The sequence below is a fragment of the Eurytemora carolleeae genome, unplaced genomic scaffold (genome assembly GCF_000591075.1).
Source record: "Eurytemora carolleeae unplaced genomic scaffold, Eaff_2.0 scaffold223, whole genome shotgun sequence".
Classification (NCBI taxonomy): Eukaryota; Metazoa; Arthropoda; class Copepoda; order Calanoida; family Temoridae; genus Eurytemora; species Eurytemora carolleeae.
Genome location: NW_019396601.1, coordinates 200,647 through 220,898, shown reverse-complemented (window position 1 = coordinate 220,898; position 20,252 = coordinate 200,647). Strand labels below are relative to the sequence as shown.

The window sequence follows — 20,252 nt, the reverse complement described above, 5'->3', positions numbered from 1 at the left end:
ATGTGGGTGGAGAATGGAGGAGGACAGTTGTGAAATTAAATAGCCAATTTTTGCAAAGAAACTATTTTAAGATGTGAAATGAAGTAGGATTAACATTTTTTTCTTAAAATGTATCAACAGTTAACAAAAAAAATAGTTTCTCTTAAGAATAAAGAATGACCTAAATTAATCATAAAATTTTATAAAAAAGAGAATAAATTTTATATATTATGTATTTGAGAATATTTTCTCTACAATCTTTGTAGTTCAATTTCGGAACCTTAGTTTTTTCAAACTAAAAATTCTGTCAGATCAAATCATCTATAAGTTAAAAATATCAAAGGTGTACACCATCAGGTTGTAAAGATATATTTTTGAATATTTAAATATGTTAGCAAAGCCTCTATTTCTTTATTTTACACTGTACTATGTCTCGCTAATTTTTGCGATACCCCTAACATTCTGTTAAGAAATTCTCACAAAATATCGTAATTTATTTTATTTTATTTAGAATCAAAATTTTAGGTATATTTCAAACAGTATTTTACGGTTTCTCATAAAATGCCTTTGTGTTATACGGTTTTGCGTTTTTCCAGCTTCTCTAGGGGGCTTGACGAATTTGAGCTAGGTCCAGAAACTGTTCAACCACCTATTTTGAATCACAGATTCAGCGTCCTTACTCAAATTCTATCAATTCGGTCCTAGGCCGGTTGCATCAATATTAATAACATATTTTAATCTAAAATGACTTTGAAGTTTAATCCGCTGTTTTTTCCCCAAAATCGAAAGTTTCTTTCCGCCCTTAAAAGTATTAAAGGATTCTTGACTAAAACAGATTAATGGATTCCTGCCTTAACCAGATTAACAGATTCCTGTCTTAAACAGATTAATTGATTCCTGCCTAAAACAGATTAAAAGATTCCTGTCTAAAACAGATTAAAAGATTCCTGTCTTAAACAGATTAATGGATTCCTGCCTAAATCAGATTAATTGATTCCTGCCTAAAACAGATTAAAAGATTCCTGTCTAAAACAGATTAATGGATTCCTGCCTAAATCAGATTAATTGATTCCTGCCTAAAACAGATTAAAAGATTCTTGTCTAAAACAGATTAATGGATTCCTGCCTAAATCAGATTAATTGATTCCTGCCTAAAACAGATTAAAAGATTCCTGTCTAAAACAGATTAATTGATTCCTGCCTAAATCAGATTAATTGATTCCTGCATAAATCAGAATAATTGATTCCTGCCTAAATCAGATTTATGGATTCCTGCTAAATCAGATTAATTGATTCCTGCCTAAATCAGATTTATGGATTCCTGCCTAAATCAGATTAATGGATTCCTGCCTTAAACAGATTAATAGATTCCTGCCGTAAACAGATTAATAGATTCCTGCCTACTGTTAAGGAAAAAAATAAATATGTTTATAAGATGAATATAAAATATATTTAGATATTACAAGATGATCATTTTCACATTATCACTCATTTGGACCCCTCTTTCTCCGAGGGGAGGGTACAGGGGGGGAGTCAAGGTCAAAGGATGGGGTTGGGGTCAGGGTGGCCTGACTGGGCTCAGGGGTCAGGGTCAATGCTTCAGATGAGGTCATCATTGAGGTCATGTCTGATACACTATAATCCCGGCCTGGCTGCGGCATGCTGAAAATAGTATTTATTAAAGGGACAGTAAACGTAGCTGCGGCATGTTGAAAATAGTATTGATTAAAGGGACAGTAAACGTAGCTGCGGCATGCCTAAAATAGTATTTATTAAAGGGACAGTAAACGCAGCTGCGGCATGTTGAAAATAGTATTGATTAAAGGGACAGTAAACGTAGCTGCGGCATGCTGAAAATAGTATTTATTAAAGGGACAGTAAACGTAACTGCGGCATGCTGAAAATAGTATTTATTAAAGGGACAGTAAACGCAGACTGCGGCATGCTGAAAATTGTATTTATTAAAGGGACAGTAAACGTAGCTGCGGCATGCTGAAAATAGTATTTATTAAAGGGACAGTAAACGTAATTTCAAGTGACTGACACGTCGAATTCATTACAGTACCCTTAAAGGCTTTGTCTGATCATGTATGAATTAGATATCCATTTTTAGTTTTTGAAAACTATTTAGTTTCATTTGTTGTTGTGGTTTCTCTGCAAAAGTAACGTGCACGTTTCTTGCTACAGAAACTATGGGGAAATTATCAAAATTAAACACTTTTCAAACCAGAAAAATTACGTCATCTTGCACAGTATTGATCAGATTATGGTTTAAAGGGTACCGTTGTGAATCGAACACTGAAAAAATTGAAAATCCCTTTTAAAGAAAATGAGAGTGTCACAGAATGTGTTGAGTCATTTTATCATTTGTTAAACTCCCTTGATTGTAATATGTAAAAATAAAATCTATTTGTAAATGAAAAAATCTAAAACGAGCTGTTCTTTCAAGAATTGTTTAAAATATTCATACTTTTATCTGGGTGTAATCTCAAAACTCGAGATTATATCCGGATTGTATCGATGATACGGAAATGATATAGAAACATTATACTTTTTATATTAAAACACAGATCCTTTTTCAATAAAGTTTTCTTTTACAGTGAGAACCAGAAAACAATTGACCTTTCGTCGTAATAGCGTTTCGTTATTTCTTGGTTAAATTTTGAAACAGAAAAAACAATTCCATTACTGATTCCATTAAAATTTTTGAAGAAATATTGTGCAGTATCATTAGAAATATAGAGAAATCACAAAGCACAATTAAATTAGTTTTCAATATTATATATAGAGAAATATAGAGAAATCACAATTAAATTAGTTTTCAATATTATAAACATTGATATCTAACTCATACTGGATCAGACACAGCTTTAAAATGTACGGTTGTAAATCTGGCATTGCCATCTTTAATGAAGCGTGTCAAACTGTATAGTATATATCTGTAATTGCTCCAATATGGTGAAATATGGAATTTTAAAGATGTTTCCCAAGATTTATAATTTAGGACCTGCTGTCAATATATATCAAAATTGGTCCTTGACCATAACTTTATATAATCGTTGGCTAGAGATTTAGAAATAAGTCCACCTGGTTCTGAATTCTGATTTTTCATAAAATTGTTCATTATAAGCATTAACTTATTCAAAAAATCATAATTTTTGAAAACTTTTTGGTTTTCTATTTTTCAAGTTCACCTGAAATTTCCCTCATTTTCCGCCATTAACAGCTGTTCAGCAGCTGCTTCAAACTCTTCAGCTGTCATGTTCATAGCTTCCCGCATTTCCACCGTAGCAGCAGCGATAAAATCTTCATCAATATGGCGACCCAAACCCTGCTCTCGTAGCACCTAGGCAAAACGTTTTTTGAGAATAATATTGAAATAATACAAATAGAATGTTTTAAGGAGTTAAATGGAAGCTTGGGATTATGGTATGGAGGGGAAAGAGTTTGGTTTCCACATGAAATTTGTATTTAATTGCTCAGATATTGAATAATATAATTCAAAAAACTTCAAACTTACAAAGTTATCTTTCTATTTGTTATTCACAACGTATCCGCGGAATGAAAAGAGAGAAAAAAGAAAAATTGGTGCAAGGAGCGGCCAGGACAAAAAAGTTGCTGGTAAAAATTCCATTAATGTTCTTTTTTGCATAGCAACAAGGTTTTTTTTTACGAATTCTTGTACTAAAGTTAACAAAGTTTTGGAGAGATGTCAAAATGCAGGGCTTGAAGTAGAATTTACAAATTTAGGAGCTCGGAGATCATTACGCGGGGCTCAAAGCGGCCCTGCAGTCTGCAACCCCTCCCTCGCTCTTTATAACACATTTTAGTTTTTATTCTGGAGGTGACCTACCCGTCCTACGAGGCTCATGGCAGGGCTTCTATGCTGCGGGGTTCCAGCTCCCCGAGGAAGGGTCGGACCTCCCTCCCTCGGTGTTGCAGGTATCCCTGGCGGGGGCGGGGACCCCCGGCTCCTCACACCTGGCCTAGGTGGCCTCTCCAGCTGAGGCAGGGGACTCGTCTGCGTCATTCTCCTGAATAATAAAATTTATAAATAATAATAAAATAATCTTCTACTTTTGATCAAAAAACATGACAGTTAGTGAGTAGTTTGAAATGTCTTTTTTATAATTTGTTAAGTTTGTTGTATAAACATATGTAAGATATATTTGAGTAAAGGAATTTTTTCACGAAATAAAGTGCAAAAAGTCTTTAGATATCTAATGCAGTGTATGAAGAAGACATTCAAAACTATTCACCAACTGTCATGTTTCGAGAGACACCCTGTATCTTGTTTAAGTTCTTATACAATCTTTAGAATGTTTAAAACACTTCACATTTATAATATTATCAATACATCATATAATTTTTTTGTTGTAAATAGATTCTTCTCAAATTTAAAATTCTTGTTATAAAAATCATTAACAGCAACCAAATAAAAAAAATATATTTTTGGGGTAGTTTTTACCATTTCAAAAATGTTGGTCGATTCATGAACGTACTTTAAACGTGTAAGTTTGTGTTACTTAACATGCTCTTAAGCATTCAATTTTAGACCTAGATCAAAAAACACTTCGGTCTCTATATCTCAAATACTTAGTCTTCAGTTTTTTAATTAAAAAATATGTTTCTGAAACCATTTAACAAGATAGAATGTTAATCTCCTTGAAATTGGGGTCATCAAGCCGGGGGGTTCTAAAATCAAAAAACCAACTTGGAGACCCCAAATTCGAAAAAAGTATTTTTTTTTTTTCACAGCTTATAATAGATCATTAGATGTTTCGTAAATCTATTCATCCGCGTGTAGTTCAGTAAAGGCCAGAAGCGGGGAATTTTTGAATTCATGGGCCCTTGTATACAATTTCACAATTTTGGTAGATTTTTAACAATTTACATAAAAAAGTATTTATAATTTAAATTAAACTACACGGTTAAAGGGACAGACCTGCTTTGTAAGGTATTTAAACTACGTATGCAGTGTTGTGGACAAATTCATTTGAACATATAAAACATTTCCACGATGTATAATTACTAAGTTTGAGTGCATAGTCGACGTTCAAAATCATGAATTTGGGCATGGATACGTTTTCAGAATCCGTTTTTTTATTATTAAATAACAGCAACGAAAAATAAAGTAATAATTATACAGTAAACTAATTAGATGGTTAGGAAAATATTTCTCAAAAGAAATTTGTCAATAAATCAATGCTAGAATCAATTATTTCGTTTTCATCATAATATTGAATTTCTTATTTTCTATGAATTTATTCGCAGATTTCTACAAATGTCGTCTTTACAATAATAATTCCAGAAAATCTGCAGAATATCTTTGTGAATAATGAGAAAATAGAAACTAATAATTGAACAAGATTACTTATTTTCGATGATAAGATTAATTTTTATTTTCTCAACCTGTTCCTAAACAACAATTCTGATTGAACACGTATCCACCTAAAAGTACGATTTTGAACGTCGACTTTGCGCTCAAACTCAGGATTTACAGATCTTTAAAAAGTTTTATATGTCTCAAATGAATCCTAAAGAATTTGTCCACAACACTGCATATTCAGTTCAACTACCTTACATAGCCGGTCTGTCCCTTTAAACATTTTTTTGAAAAGTTGCACTGTAAGTTTACACTGTAGGAAAAATGTAAAACATGATTCATATATGAATTAAATTAAATTTTACACCAAAATCTAGTTCGAAAACACACTTTAAAAATTATAATTAGTTTTTTTTAGTTTCATTATTTCTTAGAGAGGAATTCACATTGCTTTTAATTTATCAAAAAACCAACTTGGAGACCCCAAATTCGAAAAAAAATATTTTTTTTCACAGCTAATAATTGATGTTTCGTGAATCTATTCATCCACATGTAGTTCAGTAAAGGCCAGAAGCGGGGAATTTTTGAATTCATGGGCCCGGCCTTGTATACAATTTCACAATTTGGGTAGATTTAGAACAATTTACATAAAAAAATATTTACAATTGTCATTCAATCTTTAAATAAAACTCCACTGTTAATTTTTTTTTTAATTGCATGGTGAGTTTACATTGTAGGAAAAATGTGAACCATGGTTCATAATAAATTAAATTAAATTTTACATCAAAATCTAGTTTACAAACACACTTTAAAGATTTAATTAGTTTTTTAGTTTCATATTTTCTTAGAAATGAATTCACATTGTTTTTAATTTAAGACTTGGCAGTAGATTCATATCTTTATTCTTTATATCAATCTAGGCAGAGAAATCTAGTGCTTCTACTGATCAAACATAGGTTTACTATCAAAATCAAAGATAATCAAAAATTATGATACCCTATTTATAATTTTAAGAAGAAAAATAATGTCAACTTAATAATATCAAACAACGAAGTTTTATGCATATTTTGTTTCTTTATCTGCTGACCACCACTAAATAAAATCTATTTATAGCTAAAAGACAAGACACCAAATAAAAACTGTTATTTTAACACTTGAGTAAGTTTCAAAAGATTTGTAAAGTTAAATTCCGGATTTTGTTTTGAAGTAGAATTCATTGAACATTTCTTTTTGTTTCTTTATTGCAAAATTCTTTTTAATCAATAAATTAAATTAACAGTTGCTTGTGGACTTGTGATAGCATAGCTTGGGTAAAGAAAGCTTGAAATAAAAAAGAAATTATCTGCTGTAGAAAGGAAGTACATATATATATATATATCAAATTATATTGTGCGTACAGAAAAATATTAAAGATTCCTGAGAAAGTTCCGGCAAGATTGAAAAAAAAAAAAAATTTCTTCAAAATATTTTGTCAAAACCTAACCTTGGAGAAGTGATGATAATTTTTTTATTTTTAGTACCTTTAATTTTGATTTTTACTAAAAAACCTACATACAAGTTGACCAGCACATTAGAATTTATTTGTTACTTGAGACATGCACCCCAACACTGTATTTGTACTATTTTATTCTAATTTCTCATGCAGGGTAAAATGTTCTGATAAATAAAATTTTTAAAAATATGCTCTACACAAAGTATGCACATGCGTAGAACATTTAATCAAACATTTTTATAAAATATCTAGATGTTTTAATGATTTACAACTACTGTACAGGGAAGTTAGGAGAATTCAACTTTCCCAAGGGACTCCAACACCAATTTTGCCTTCAAAACGTCCCAAGCGTAGATGTTTTTAAGCAAATTTGATCGAGTCGGGGGGAACCGTGGCTTAGTAAAATTTACAATTTTCTTCCGCAAAAGTAGTTGTGCACAATTGTATCGCCTTTTGAGTGAAATGCACGAATTTTTTCACGAAACAGAGAGTCCCAAAGGACATTTAAGTAACTTATATACTTCCGCAGTTGGGGAATCATAGGTCGCTAATATTGGTCAAAAGGAGGTAAAAACTGTAACCAACCAAAATGTTGAATATGTAAAACTAATTTCTAATATTTGTAAAATATATTTAGAAATTGCCACACATTTTATGTAAACATGGTCAAATTGGTATTTTTAGGTTTAAATGTTTTTTTTTAAGTTTAACTCACCATCTTCAATTGAAAACTAAATAAGAAAAATTCAAGTTTAAAAATGAATAAAGTTTTGCACAAAAAGATATTCTGCTGGGGATCTTAAAAGGAGTGTTCGGGAAAAATGAAAAGGGGAAAAGGCTAAAATTTAATTGAATTCGATATCTATTGCTACTAACTTCACTTTTATCTGTTACGTATATAAGGAGAAAAGAAGTGCAAATTATGCAACCACGTGTATTTATCACGCATTCTAGTCCTACGTTCTTCGGTATAAGTAATTTTTAACCCTTTTCTCCTTAAATACACAGCATATAAAAGTAAAATTTGTAGCAACCGATATCGAATTTAATTCGATATCATGCAGCCTATACCCCGTTTAAAAAATTACATTTTAATCATGGATTAAATTTTGCTATTAAGACTTTTTTGAAATAACAGATGGGCCTTATCTTATTCTCGAAAAATGTGCACAATTGTAAGCTGGTAACATTTCTTCAATGTTGATGTATGCTGGGTGAGGTTGGGTTGGGTCATTTTTTTCGGAAAGGCTAGGGGACTTATAATAACATTTTTTTAAAAGTTCCATGCCCGATTCACAATGGTACCCTGTTAATCTTTCTCTGTGCAACAGTGGCCAGTGGGAGTAGTATAGCTCTTAGTATCTTTCATGCCGTAAACTTTCCAAAGCTGATGGAGAATTTTTGATAAACAGTCTGTGCAGTTTAGACAGGACTATTTTGATGTTGAAAATGGGTTTTTAGTGTTTACTTTTTAAAAAGAAAAAACAACAACAAGGGTTTAGTTCTAGATTTTGTGTGGCGTTTACATTGCACTCATTGCACGTGGTTGGGTACTTTGCATTGCTGAGCCAGTGGAGATAGATATATATAGTTGGCGAGAAGTGTAAATATATGATTCCACTTGTAATAAATAACTTTATCCTAAACCCCTTCACTCATTTGGCGCCATCTCTCTTTAAGTATTTTAATTTTACCTGGAGGGCGTAGTAGGGTCCTGATGAGTAGGGCGGGTAGGGCTGGGTGGAAGGTAGGACTGGTGAGTAGGGCTGGGTGGGAAGTATGGCTCACTGTACAATGGAACCGTGTACTCGTCTGGCAGGGGCGTGTACAAGCTCTCACTTTCAGGGGGCGGAGTCAGGGATAATGTGGGGGACCGGGGCGGGACCGGGGATGGGTCTACCACCGGTTGCCGTTTTTTATGAATTGCTAATGGCAATGAGCCGGCACCAGGCTGTCTATGTGCAGCTCTTAGCATGCCGGATATAAACGGCATCTCTTCCGCCGTATCACTTAGGTCGCCAGAAATGGCGCGTTTGAGCTCTGGTCCGGCCTCGTGTAGAGTTCTAAGGCCGGCCTGGAGGGGGGCACCTTCATCGAAGCCCACCTCAAGATTATAATCTTTCTTTTTCTTGAATCTGCGGAAGTAATCTTGAATCAAGAATGTTGCATAAAATTTCCCGACAGTTACTTCCTCCTCAAGCACTGAAATAAAAATACAATGTAGATATCTTGTATAAAAATACAATGTAGATATCTTGTATAAAAATACAATGTAGATATCTTGTATAAAAATACAATGTAGATATCTTGTATAAAAATACAATGTAGATATCTTGTATAAAAATACAATGTAGATATCTTGTATAAAAATACAATGTAGATATCTTGTATAAAAATACAATGTAGATATCTTGTATAAAAATACAATGTAGATATCTTGTATAAAAATACAATGTAGATATCTTGTATAAAAATACAATGTAGATATCTTGTATAAAAATACAATGTAGATATCTTGTATAAAAATACAATGTAGATATCTTGTATAAAAATACAATGTAGATATCTTGTATAAAAATACAATGTAGATATCTTGTATAAAAATACAATGTAGATATCTTGTATAAAAATACAATGTAGATATCTTGTATAAAAATACAATGTAGATATCTTGTATAAAAATACAATGTAGATATCTTGTATAAAAATACAATGTAGATATCTTGTATAAAAATACAATGTAGATATCTTGTATAAAAATACAATGTAGATATCTTGTATAAAAATACAATGTAGATATCTTGTATAAAAATACAATGTAGATATCTTGTATAAAAATACAATGTAGATATCTTGTATAAAAATACAATGTAGATATCTTGTATAAAAATACAATGTAGATATCTTGTATAAAAATACAATGTAGATATCTTGTATAAAAATACAATGTAGATATCTTGTATAANACGGCTGGACCAAATTGGCTGATATTTTTGAAATGAAAAATTCCAAATTTTTTCCAAATTTTATTTTGTTCCCAAGGGAAACGCCGGACACTTGTAATATATAAATGTATAAAATTCTTTATAAAGATTATACTATACATGTATATAATATATATATATGTTTTTAAGATGATAAATGATTTCAAGGCTTAGTTTGAGATTATTAATAGATTTAGCCTGCCTGCCACCAGGTAAAACAAAAGGAAATATTTTCAGGAAAAAAAAACAATATTAGGTTTGGGCAACCTGCAACTTTATTTCTAACCGATCATAAACGTTTAGTTAAGTTAAACGGATCAGGGGCCATAACAGTTTTAATTTTTAACAGAGTTAAAAATCAATGGTTGTTCAGTTTGTTAACGAAATTTTACGAATTTTTTGAATTTTTTATTCGTAAATATAACGTTGCACATGTAAATGTGGTTTATTTTATTGAAAATTTTAAAGCGTAATTTCAAGTGACCCTCTATACATATAGAATGTCATGTCCAATTCGGAACGGCACCCTGAAAACTGATCATTTTCAATTATGGTTTCTTTAAAACCTAAAAAACAACAATATCTTCTTCAGATAATAAACCATGTAGAGAATACTACAGGGTGTTCAGATAATAAACCAAAAAAATTTAAATAATCAATTAAATCATTAAATAACAAATTAAGATGACGATTTAAGAAAAAATTAAGATTAGGTAGAAAATGCATTTATTTTAGTAGAGAGTAAAAATGAGAAAAAAGCATGCCAGAAAATAAAAAGGTCAACTGGACAAAAATAATAATTATAAAGAGAAAAAGACAAGTCTTACATCCCGGGCCTGGACAACATTTATCCAACATTTCAGGACTCATCGTTTTGAAGATCTTCATTATCTGTTGTCTCAGGGCTTCATTACCCTCATCTAGAGTAGGATTATTATTATTATTATTATTATGATTATTATTATTATTATTATGATTATTATTATTATTATTATTATTATTATTATTATTATTATTATTATTATTATTATTATTATTATTATTATTATTATTATTATTATTATTATTATTATTATTATTATTATTATTATTATTATTATTATTATTATTATTATTATTATTATTATTATTATTATTATTATTATTATTATTATTATTATTATTATTATTATTATTATTATTATTATTATTATTATTATTATTATTATTATTATTATTATTATTATTATTATTATTATTATTATTATTATTATTATTATTATTATTATTATTATTATTATTATTATTATTATTATTATTATTATTATTATTATTATTATTATTATTATTATTATTATTATTATTATTATTATTATTATTATTATTATTATTATTATTATTATTATTATTATTATTATTATTATTATTATTATTATTATTATTATTATTATTATTATTATTATTATTATTATTATTATTATTATTATTATTATTATTATTATTATTATTATTATTATTATTATTATTATTATTATTATTATTATTATTATTATTATTATTATTATTATTATTATTATTATTATTATTATTATTATTATTATTATTATTATTATCATTATTTTATTATCATTATAACCTGAATAGTACTAGTAGAGCCCATGTAAAAGATTGGAAATTATTATTTCTATGAATATTTGTCTCATCGTTCAGAGCAATTCTCCCGAAAACCTAGAATTATCAATTTTTAAATTAATTCTTTTGAAGTTAATAAATTTTAAATTTCATTTTAAAACTTAATTTAGTTTACTTTGACTGGAATTAGATTTGAGGAGTGCTCAACATTGCTCTTTTCCTCGTCGCAAGGTTTCATTCTCTATGTGTAACTACTACTGTGTAGTAATCTCTGTTTGTTTGTTTGAATGTTAGATCATAATTCAGGAACCCCTAAACCGGTTTGATTCAAATTTTGATTAGGGCTCTGTAGAACCCAGAGGTCTTGGTTGAATGGGTTTTCTTTTGAAAATAAAACTTACAGAAAAAGCTGGGTTCCCAAGCTAGTTTCTAAGATTTGTTTGTTTACGTTTTCAAGGCGTACTGCATACCTGCATCCCAACAACTCCGTAGATAAAGAATATGAGGGCTATGAGCATACCAACCCAGGGCAGAGCCTGAATGAAGAACAGTAAAATAGGCAAAAGTACAGTACAAAAGAAAAAGTACGGTACAATAGAAAAAGTACGGTACAATAGAAAAAGTACAGTACAATAGAAAAAGTACAGTACAAATGAAAAAGTACAGTACAAAAGAAAAAGTACAGTACAAAAGAAAAAGTACGGTACAATAGAAAAAAGTACTATAAAATAAAAAAGGACAGAACAATAGAAAAAGTTAATTACAATAGAAAAAAGTACAGTACAATACAGCACAGTACGTACAGTACATTAAATTACAGTACACTTTAGACCATGAAAATTGTATTTGTAGATAAAATGTAGATAATGAATGTTTTTATTCTTCATTATCACCAAAAAGTTGTATGAACATGATATATGACAATTTTGTGTTTTGATTTTGGTATATTAGGCTTGACAGAAATCCAGAAATTTACTGCGGTACAGTACAATGTAAATGTTCTGCGATACAGTAAAATGTAAATGTACTGCAGTACAGTACAATGTAAATGTTCTGCGATACAGTAAAATGTAAATGTACTGCGGTACAGTACAATGTAAATGTACTGAGGTACAGTACAATGTAAATTTACTGCGGTACAGTACAATGTAAATATACTGCGGTACAGTACAATGTAAATGTACTGCGGTACAGTATTATGTAAATGTACTGCGTACAGTACAATGTAAATGTACTGCGGTACAGTACAATGTAAATGTACTGCGGTACAGTACAATGTAAATATACTGCAGTGCAGTAAATGTATCGCAGTTTTAACCGGAAATAAAGTTCTAAATTTTGGCACTAAAAAAGTCCTGTGGAAAAAATGCTTTGAAATATATATTCTCTGGAATTAAAGTCAAATCATTTTCTATGAATTTTTTTCTGGTTCCAGTACGATTAAAAAGAAAGTTCTGTTAAAATGACAAATATATGATAAAAAAGGATGTTTAAAACCATGGAAAAAGGGGCTTGATATTAAACACACTCCTGGCTATATTCAATATGCAGATGCATAGAAGAAAATTCATTTTTATGAAAACGTCTCAGACCAGACCTCATTTTTCCAAGACTCAGAAATTTATTTCTAGTGACATTTTGTCATAGGACTTTACTTTTTACCAAAGTTTTTATTTACGGGTTTTTTTCTAGAAACTTTTTTCTTGTGATTTTTTTCCTATGTAAAATCAAGGTATTGTAAATCAGGTATGGTAAAGTATGGTATTGTAAATCAAGGAATGTAAAATCAAGGTATGTAAAATCAAGGTATGGTAGATATAGGTATGTAAAATAAAAGGTATGGTAAATATAGGTATGTAAAATAAAAGGTATGGTAAATATAGGTATGTAAAATAAAAGGTATGGTAAATCAAGGTATGGTAAATATAGGTATGTAAAATCAGGGTATGGTAAATATAGGCATGTAAAATCAAGGAATGGTAAATCAAGGTATGTAAAATCAAGGTATGTAAAATCAAGGCATGTAAAATCAAGGAATGGTAAATCAAGGTATGAAAACTAAAGGAACGAGGAAGTGTTTGTGTACATTTTACTGTGATGACGTATTAGGACTGCTCAGAAACTGGTTTAACGTAAACAAACCCAGCCTTCCCAACCCTACCCTGCAAAGGAAAAATTCAAAACTTTGTTTCCAATCTTTGTTTTATTTCTGTTAAAACTAGTTTCCATTTGTTCAAGTACGTCACAGTCAAAAGTGTAAATACTCCTGTCCTCCCTACCTTTACTTTAATTAAAAGTTAAATGAACAAATCTCAATTTTAGAGAATTATTTAGCAATCTAAAATTATACACAGCGAAAATTTTCAAGAAATTACACCAGGGTCAGAGATTTAAGACAGAGTATCGTCAAGATTCATGAAACAAGGTATCGAAACCCGGGTGTCGTAAATGTGTGAAGACAATTTTTTTGATATAAATTTTGTGGTTTGAATCATTATTTCATATCGTCTTATTAATTTTCTACACAAATTTAAAAAGGAAACATGAATTATTCTCTTTATTAAATTTCCACATCGAGAACCCCAGTAGATTTGTTTAAAACAGATTTATCGAATTAAGAATAAATCTGCTGATAGATGCTACATAGAGCTAAGGTGTGACAGGCTAAAGAAAGTTTGCGCGACGATTATCAACTTTTTCCCACATTTCAAACCTAGCTCTATTTTGCATCTTATGAGGAGATTAATTGAGAAATCGGTTGAGAAAGGTTCTTCCCATAATTTAATGGGTTCCCATAATGGCTTCATGAAAGGTATTTGTGGATTTAAATATCCGGGAAAAAATGAAAATCCTAGTTCCAAGTATATTATTTAAATTAAACTTTTAAGGGAGTGACCAGCGAGAGCTTGTTGAGATAAACGCCAAATAATAGTTTTAGGTTTAGGGCTGGGCACGTTCCAACTTTGTCTAGCTATTTCGTTAACGGTTAGTTCCAACCGTTAAAAAAAGATAAATTTCAGGTAGCAGTTAGATTTAAAAGTATTTTCCATTTTTTTTTAAAGCTACAATCTCAATTTTATTAACGGTGTTAACGGACGATATTCTGCCGTTAACGTTTTTTTTTCTTGCAATTAACGGCATTAATCGATCAGAAATTGTACGAAGTGCAAAAATAAATTCGTTAACGGTTTGTAAAATCGTTAACGGTGCAAGTTTATAGTAATATTAACAGTGTTAAAATTGGATTCACGGCACAAGCCGTCACCAAATTGCGAACAAAAAATCTGTTAAAGTCCATCATATAAATAGGTGGGGGGATGAATACGACATTTAAAAACATCAAAATACAATAAATATTTTTTTTAAATTTTAGCCGAAAAAAAAACAAAAGTTGCCGTTATTTAAAAAACCCATTCATTTAGTTTTCGTTTTCAACGTTATTTTTTTTCAATTAAATTAGAAATTAAAAGTTTTGCCCTTCGTTTCCGGTCTCCTCTGTTAATTTTAAAAAAACCCCGTTTCATTAACGGAACTTTGTTCAGCCCTAGTGTTGTTTTATTTTAGATTATTAGTATGAAAACAAATAATATATACTTACGTTTATTTTCGCCATTCCTAGATCCACCAAGGACCCGGCTACAATGAAAAAATCGAAAGCGTTCCATGGATCCCCGAAATAATTCTGTAAAAAGAGCATAAATTTATTCGATAATGAACAACTTCATACGAAATAAGAGAAACTAAAATATTTAAAATCTGATGATGTAAGACTTAAAGTTTTCAAATTGTGAACAAAAGATTAAGCAAAATAGAAAGAGGTCAGTGGAGGGTTTCCAGCGAACAAAAACGTACAAGAAAAAATGCGAAAATTTTCGTTCGCATTTCGCAAACTTTTTTCGAAAAAAGTGAAACGAGGAAAAATTTTCGCACAATTTTGGATTTTTATTTAATTCCGAATTTGTTTCGCGAAATTTTTACATCTCTTTTTTAGCGAAAATTTTACATTTTTTCGCTAAACAGATTGAAGCTAAATTTCCGCGAGAACGATTTTTCCTTTTCGCTGAAAACCCTACTCCCCCCCCCCTAATGCTTGCTTTGGTTGCTATTGTGTATGTCCTGGTATGGTTGTTTATGTGGCATGTGTAAGCTGGTATTTTGTAGCTCTTTGCAATTTATTGAATTTAATATTTGCAAACACATCTCTTTATGTAAGAATGAACAAATATAAAGAAATATAAAACTACGTAAAACCGTTTTTAATGTTTTCACAGTAAACCTTACAGCGTGAGCTAAATTTTAGAAAAATACAGCTTTTCTATTTACATTTCTATCAAAACCAAAAACGTCCATAGTTATTCGACTGATTTCAGAAAACCGTTACACTCATAAAACGCTACCTGATAAAACTCTGCACTCTTAAAACCTTACTTCGGAAAACGCTACAATTATCAAATGCTACTTCGGAAAACGCTACAATTATCAAATGCTACTTCGAAAAACGCTACCTAATAAAACGCTACACTCGTAAAACCTTACTTCACAAAACGTTACCTCAAAAAAAGCTACACTCATAAAACACTACCATAAGTTTCAACGTTGACAACAAATAGCTTTTAGTAAAAAAAAAACATTACGAACAAATCTACAGAAAAGTCTAATATCGAAATTGACAATTTTGAGAGGGCCAAACCTAACCTCAAAAAAATGAGAAGAACATTTAAGATTCCCAGGATTTTTTTTATTTCCGGAAATTTTCTTAGATGAATACTTTATTAAAACAAAAAATGATAATATAAATATTAATACCTTGAATCTGAATGCGCCTAATTTGAGGGTGCACTCTATTAGGAAGAAATATGTGAAGATTTGATTTAATATATCGAGGAAATCTGTATATCCAGTAGGCTGCATAACATTGGCATTCGAGACTAGGATACAAGGATAGAAGGATACAAGGATACAAGGATACAGGGATACAAGGATACAAGAATACAGGGATACAAGGATACAAGGATACAAGGATTCAAGGATACAAGGATACAAGGATTCAAGGATACAAGGATACAAGGATACACGGATACAAGGATACAAGGATACAGGGGTACAAGAATACAAGGATACAAGAATACAAGGATACAAGGATACAAGGATACAAGGATACAAGGAATGGATACAAAGATACAAGGATACAAGGATACAAGGATACAAGGATACAAGGATACAATGAGAATTGGTATCGAATGGTTTCCTGTCTGTAAAACTTCATTGCCAATGATGTAGTATTGAGCAGGATGGCAATGAATACAGTGTACTCACAGAACGGTGAGGTGGCAAAGGACCAAAGTCTGGCAAATCAAGAAAATTAATTTTTCAAACCGGTTAAAGAATTATAAAACAAGAAAATGCAAAAAATAGTTTAACTGGTTCATTTATTGTGTTTATTGTTAAGAGAATTGGTTAAAGCTAAAATTATATTATCTTGTTCTTTCTTTTGTGTAGAAATCTAAATAGAAACTGAAGGTACAAATGCAATATAGGTTTAGACCAATAAAAAACCTTTTATCTGATTGCTGTATAACATAATAAACTTCTTGGCTTGAGAGTCTAGGATATCTTTCAAACCCAAAATATTAAAACATACGCAGAATTTTTCTTTGTAAGAAATTCTCTTTAAATCTTTTCAAACGAAATTTTTAATAGAAGACAAAATAATTTGCTTTCAAGCTAGTGATAATATTAAATATAATTGGTTTAAACATTTTAAGATTTGGAAAATATATATTAATATAAAACCCCGATTTGATCGAACATTTTTAGACTTATAAAAAGCATTTGATTTAATAACAAAATTGGTAATAAAGATTACATAAATGATAATAATAATAAATTTGACTTTTTACTGTAGAAGCAATTTAAAGTAACCCTATTTTTATAGAGTCATGTGTCCGATTTACAACGGTACTCATTAAAAATGAATGAGATATTTATGATTTATTTAGAAAATTGATTATCATTAATTGTAGTTTCTCTATTCGGTCAATTTATTATTCATAAATCATAAATAAACCAAGGACAAGTATTTAAAAAGGTTATATCAACATTAGACCTCATTGTTTTATATATTGTTTTATTTGCGAATACGATGAGGTATTTGTTTAAATTATCTTTAAATTAATTTTACATTTTTATTATGAAATAAGATTTCTTGTTTTTCCTGTACTGCAAGGGATGCTTTGGAATGTATCGTCGAACCGGTTTTGCAGTCATAGCAAACTGTATACAGTTTCTCTAAAAAATATTCAAACTTGAAAAATAAATTTATGTAAAATTGAAAAATGCATAAATCATGCGAAGAGAGCATATAGATCCAGACTGCTAGGAAAAGTTGCATAATTTTCAAGACTGGGTTGTGTTTAAAGTGTCACTACACAGCGCCTTAAGATTTGATTTTACCCCACTAACTAACGAAAACTTAGTTATTAGCTTTAATTTTAAATAAATGATTAATAAAACTCTGAAAGATATTTGCACGACACCTTGCAACCTTTAGATCTGTGTGAGAGGCGGCTGGGTAAATGGGAATACACATCAGAGGTGAAAATATTTCTTATTTTCCCTGACAAAACATAAATTTAAATATATATTTTGAAAACTACAGAATATTTTGTGCAAGTAATATCCAGAGAAAGATGAAAACTGAAAGATGTCTTTCTAGAACTTAGATCTTGCTTAAAGGGAGTGACCGGCAATGTATGGTAGTTAAACTGAATATGCACTATTTTGGACACATTTTTAAAGAATCATTTGATACTAATAAAACATTTCTACGATGAATAATAACTGAGTTTGAGCGCAAAGTCGACTTTGCATGGCGATGACGTAACAGGAAATAAATTAAATTTTGCAGACTATAAAAAAATCGATATTACAAAAATTGTGCTAAAGAATATTATGCTATGGGGTAAAACTGAAAGCTATTCTTACTTTTGGCGTGGTTTGTTTATTACTGCATTTCAACCCCCCCCCCCTCTCCTCCAGAGATTCCTTCTTAAACCCCTCCTCTACTTTACTCACTGTGGAACCCCCCCCCCCATTTTAGTGGTTTAACCAGTGTGAATTGTTAACTTACTTGATTTTTATCTAAGGCACAGTCTTGAAACGAGGATTCTCCTTCATTCTACAATCCGTCATTCTCAATCATAGTTAGTACTTCAGACCCAGAACTAGAGGGGGGGGGGGTTACAATATTATACCCACTAGAGGGAGTGCACCCCGGACTAACCAGATTGAGAAGCATTTGATTCTTTTATTTGAAATCAAACGTGTTTTGGTGTATAATTCAACAATCTTTAAACTTACGAATTTGTTTATTCTAAACTTTTTCATTCAAAACGTATACGCCCACAAAAATGTATTTAAGAAAAAACGCTGAAAATTATGTTTAATAGAACAAATTGTGATCGAAAGTCTCAGTTTTCTGAAATATTGACAGAACCGTTAAATCCACGTGAGTGACGACACTATAATACCCTCCCTACTTTACTACTTTCATGCCCGTCCGTGAACAACTTGACTTTAAGTTAATTGGATTTTTTTTTGTTTTGATTGGAAGTGTGCCTGGAATGTAACGATAACAAAACCAACAAAAATGTTGATCATGAAGAAAGCAATGATGATGAGATAGATGAAGTAATAGAAGAATACGACAGGTCTATAATCCTGTTTAGGGCCTGGAGAACAATTCAACAATTAATTTCAGACAAATGAAATTGAAACTTAGCCACAAACTCAGAAGTTCTAATCCCTACATCTTTGCAACCCCATATCGTAGACCTTAGATATTTCAAGCTTTGAAGTGTGTTAGATCAAATAATCTAAGTTCAAAATATTTATGATTTACACTATCAGGTTGAAAAGATATAGGATTTAGAAAATTTGAGTATGTGGCAAAGCCTCAATTTATTTTATTAGGAAAAATTGACAATTCACGTCATGTTTTAATTTCTTACAAAAATAAGAATAAAATAAATATTTAAAAAGTAGTGGAAACAATCGTTCGTATCACAAGGATTATTGCTTTTTTCAATGGTAAAAAAGTATTATAAAAATAATTTTAACAAGATTTATATTATTGTTGATATCCTGCCTATATCAGCCTCATTGGAGTCAATTGACACGTACAAAATTCTAAACAAAAATATTAATCCATTGGAGTCTATTGACACGTACAAAATTCTAAACAAAATATTAATCCATTGGAGTCTATTGACACGTACAAAATTCTAAACAAAATATTAATCCATTGGAGTCTATTGACACATGCAAAATTTTAAACAAAAATATTAATCCATTGGAGTCTATTGACACGTACAAAATTCTAAACAAAATGTTAATCCCTTGGAGTCTATTGACACGTACAAAATTCTAAACAAAAATATTAATCCATTAGAGTCTATTGACACGTACAAAATTCTAAAAAAAAATATTAATCAATTGGAGTCTATTGACACGTGCAAAATTCTAAACAAAAATATTAATCCATTGGAGTCTATTGTTACGTACAAAATTCTTAACAAAAATATAAATCCATTGGAGTCTATTGACGCGTACAAAATCCTAAACAAAAATATTAATCCATTAGAGTCTATTGACACGTACAAAAAATTGTAAACATAATGTTAATCCATTGGAGTCTATTGACACATGCAAAATTCTAAACAAAAATATTAATCTATTGGAGTCTATTGACATGTACAAAATTCTTAACAGAAATATTACTCCATTGGAGACTATCGACACGTACAAAATTCTAAACAAAAATATTAATTCATTGGAGTCTATTGACGCGTACAAAATTCTA

At 30.2% G+C, this 20,252-nt stretch overlaps 2 protein-coding genes across 2 annotated transcripts in view; both read right to left on the bottom strand.

Annotated features, from left to right (window-relative positions):
* Window positions 1-1,393: 1,393 nt before the first annotated feature.
* Window positions 1,394-10,698, bottom strand: LOC111706127 (histone-lysine N-methyltransferase 2D). The gene is made up of 5 exons (XM_023478903.1): window positions 10,609-10,698; window positions 8,492-8,999; window positions 3,833-4,013; window positions 3,174-3,325; window positions 1,394-1,641 (listed from the first exon to the last, which is right to left on the bottom strand). The coding sequence occupies exons 1-5, from the start codon at window positions 10,667-10,669 to the stop codon at window positions 1,464-1,466; spliced, it is 1,080 nt and encodes a 359-aa protein (XP_023334671.1). The 5' UTR covers window positions 10,670-10,698; the 3' UTR covers window positions 1,394-1,463.
* A 4,262-nt stretch (window positions 10,699-14,960) lies between these two features.
* The window catches only part of LOC111706123 (muscle calcium channel subunit alpha-1), a 56,086-nt gene continuing 50,794 nt past the window's right edge, over window positions 14,961-20,252 (bottom strand). The window contains exons 32-38 of the mRNA XM_023478899.1: window positions 19,539-19,579; window positions 19,010-19,122; window positions 18,522-18,569; window positions 17,607-17,680; window positions 16,641-16,737; window positions 16,199-16,297; window positions 14,961-15,074 (exon numbers count right to left, since the gene is read on the bottom strand). Of these exons, the coding sequence (XP_023334667.1) occupies window positions 14,961-15,074; window positions 16,199-16,297; window positions 16,641-16,737; window positions 17,607-17,680; window positions 18,522-18,569; window positions 19,010-19,122; window positions 19,539-19,579 (586 nt within the window). The remainder of the gene's footprint in view (window positions 15,075-16,198; window positions 16,298-16,640; window positions 16,738-17,606; window positions 17,681-18,521; window positions 18,570-19,009; window positions 19,123-19,538; window positions 19,580-20,252) is intronic.